The sequence below is a fragment of the Triticum dicoccoides genome, chromosome 3A (genome assembly GCF_002162155.2).
Source record: "Triticum dicoccoides isolate Atlit2015 ecotype Zavitan chromosome 3A, WEW_v2.0, whole genome shotgun sequence".
Classification (NCBI taxonomy): Eukaryota; Viridiplantae; Streptophyta; class Magnoliopsida; order Poales; family Poaceae; genus Triticum; species Triticum dicoccoides.
The window spans coordinates 438,184,364-438,187,068 of record NC_041384.1 but is presented as its reverse complement, the minus strand read 5'-3'; the positions used below and the strand labels follow the sequence as shown (position 1 = coordinate 438,187,068).

Here is a 2,705-nt window from a genome sequence, read left to right as displayed (position 1 = left end):
ACTTATGTGTGCCGCTCGGCGGTTGTGATAGTTTTCGCTTGGTCCTTCATAATTAACTAGGTAATCTGGTTTTCGGTCGGTTTTTCCCAATTAACTGAGCAACTCTTTTCTTTTTAATGAATGCAGGATAATTGTCATTTAAAAATAATGTCTTATATTATGGGATCGAGGGAATAGTTATTTTGAGTCGTGTTTTGGACGTTTGGTTCACTTTTGTGTGTTACACCGTTGTCAAGATTCCTCAAAGTGAAACACGGGTGGGTTGCGATCATGGTCAGCGGGCCACATATCACAGCGTAAATAAGGAAATGAAATTGCTCATAAATTTCTAAATACAATAGTATAATCGGATATATAAACATCTGCTGCCCCCCACTAGAGCAGAGCAGTGGCGACGCTAGAAGCAGCTGCATCAGCATGCATGCTTCAGAGTTGTGAAGATACTACTAAACAAATGGGGCACCTCTGCTTTGTGCAAGGTTTCGCGGCAGGGAGGTTTCTGTTCTGCGGTGCAACCGTGCGTGCGCATCCCAGCATCCAACGGCGCGCGCTTCTTTGACTGCTGCATAGGATTGCCATCTCGAGACGCGTGTATCGCCTCATGTGGCGAGGCTCATCGATAGCGTCGCGGCAAGGATGGAGACGAGAGCCAGCGTTGCCCTGCCCATCGCCGTCGCCGGGGCGCCGCCGACGTCGCTGTAGTCCGGAGGTGAGTTTGATCCTGGGCCTGGAGGGGACATCGACCCGAAGTCCGGTGGCGAGTTTGATCCGTACATAGGCGTCCCGGTGCTAGGGGTGTCCGGCGTCATTGGCGTCGGGGTGAATGGGGTCATCGGCGTCGGAGTCATCGGCGTGGTCGGCGTCAGAGTGGTCGGTGATGGCGGGGGCATGGTCCCTTGAGCGCCGCCGCTGCCATTTCAAATCACAAGAGAAAATTCAGGCCTCGGTTACAGATTAAGTACCGGCTACAGTTTTTTGTTTCAGTTGGTTATTCATTAGTAGGAACTTTTTACCTTGACGCTGGATACTGGCACGACCCTGAACCTGCAAAGGTCGAAATAAGTTCGCGTGAGAAGGAAACACAGGGGCTGAAAATTCAGTTGGAAAGATTCTGCCAAAACCGGCTGTAGTTCAAGGATGAGAATGTTTGGGAAGAAATGTATCATCATGTACGCGTGTCTTGGAGACGTTGAGCTTACTGGGATCGGTGGTGGTGATGGTGGCCGTGCCGCCAAAGTCGCAGCTGGTGGGGAGAGGGTTCTTCTGGTAGTAGCTGTTGAAGGCGTAGGACGCATGGTCGTGGATGGTATCCGGGTTGAAGCAGCTCCCACCTGTCTGGATGGCCGAGCAGTCTACGCCGCTGTAGCCGCACGCATAGTCCAGCGCCACCTGCAGCGCGGACGTGCTCGCGCTCTGGCTCGCCACGCACCACGTCCCGCCACCCCCACCGCCACCGCCACCGCCGATGCCTCCAGCAGCACCGCCGCCGCCCACGCCACCGGCAGCTCCCCCGCCCGTAGCACCGCCGCCGCCCACGCCACCGCCAGCAGTACCACCACCGCCGGTGGCACCACCAGTAGCACTGCCGCCGCCTGTGGCACCACCAGCAGCACCGCCACCGCCGGTGGCACCACCAGCAGCACCGCCACCGCCAATGCCACCTCCGCCGACGTCACCGCCGTCGTTCGCATCCGCCAGCGACGGGAACCTGGAGGACGCCGGCATAGCGTAGGATGCGGAAGTGGGCGTGGTGATCGTGGGGTACGATGGTTTCATCACCGAGACGGTGGTCAGGATCCTTGGGTGTTGGGTGAGTCGGTTGGATGCTTCCACTCTCCGCTGTTCTGTTCCTGCAGGGATGAAAAGAAGAAGAAACGTGTGAGGTGAAAAGATTTGCGAAATGTTACTGACACATGTCAAGTCAACTTTCTTTCCGTGGATGCACTCCCAATTCTACATGCAGCATCCAGATTTGGGTTCGTTCAAATGCCAGCACAGCCTTTCGCACCAAAACATCTCTGTCATGTCATACCTAATGCGCACACAAACAGATCTTTGAGGAAATAGAAAGCGGAGAACGGACAAGAACAGACAACTCACCGCAGCAGCAGAAGGCAAGGAGGAGGAGAAGGTAGGCAATGCAGTTGGACGGCCTAAGAAAACGAGCCATGGCTGTCTTCCTCCCTCAAGATCAAGAGCTCGGTCTCTGCTCCCGAACAAGCCCGAGGGTCGATGGATGGATGGGTACCTGACGAGGAGGGAAGTGTAAAGTAGGACCTTGCTGTTCCTGGGGGCAGTGCATATATACCTGACGCAATGTTGCGGAATCATAGGTTTCTTCCCCAACAGGGGAGGGGCAGGGAGGGAGGGAGGGAGGGAATAAGAGGAAACTTGGGAGTGGAGGCTGGGTCTGGGAGCTTTGCAGGGGCACGCAAGCCGGAGGACACAAAATATGGGAAAGAAACGCGTGGGAAAGTGAAAGGCTTCGGCCGATCGATCAGGGGGGCGGAGGAGATCTACCGGGAGGGCAAGCAAAAGCTGGACGAGGAGTACTTTGGAGGTGAAAGAATTCTTCATGTCGGACGCATTCCTCGAGTGCGCGCATCGGGATTGCGGCGAATACTTGGCTTTGCGGTTTTATATCGCTGGGTTTCGTACGAGGTTCCAGTATATTAACCGGATTTCCCAAAGGATTGGTAGGAAAT

At 55.0% G+C, this 2,705-nt stretch overlaps 1 protein-coding gene across 2 annotated transcripts; it reads right to left on the bottom strand.

Annotated features, from left to right (window-relative positions):
* Window positions 1-318: 318 nt before the first annotated feature.
* LOC119268452 (keratin, type I cytoskeletal 9-like) lies at window positions 319-2,394 on the bottom strand. Of its 2 annotated transcripts, XM_037550101.1 has the most exons (5): window positions 2,309-2,394; window positions 2,101-2,248; window positions 1,200-1,850; window positions 1,014-1,044; window positions 319-909 (listed from the first exon to the last, which is right to left on the bottom strand). In XM_037550101.1, exons 2-5 carry the CDS (start codon window positions 2,168-2,170, stop codon window positions 600-602), a joined length of 1,062 nt encoding a protein of 353 aa, XP_037405998.1. In that variant the 5' UTR covers window positions 2,171-2,248; window positions 2,309-2,394; the 3' UTR covers window positions 319-599. The 2 variants fall into 2 exon arrangements, with proteins under 2 accessions (XP_037405998.1, XP_037405997.1); XM_037550100.1 differs by lacking the exon at window positions 2,309-2,394 and having other exon boundaries at window positions 2,101-2,285.
* Between the last annotated feature and the right edge of the window lie 311 nt (window positions 2,395-2,705).

Excerpts from the sequence above, each read along its gene's own strand:
- LOC119268452 (XM_037550101.1), bottom strand. The coding sequence starts at position 2,170 with ATGGCTCGTTTTCTTAGGCCGTCCAACTGCATTGCCTACCTTCTCCTC. Across the intron at positions 1,851-2,100 it reads CCTTGCCTTCTGCTGCTGCG|GAACAGAACAGCGGAGAGTG; the intron begins GTGAGTTGTCTG and ends TCATCCCTGCAG. Across the intron at positions 1,045-1,199 it reads CATCACCACCACCGATCCCA|GTTCAGGGTCGTGCCAGTAT; the intron begins GTAAGCTCAACG and ends CGACCTTTGCAG.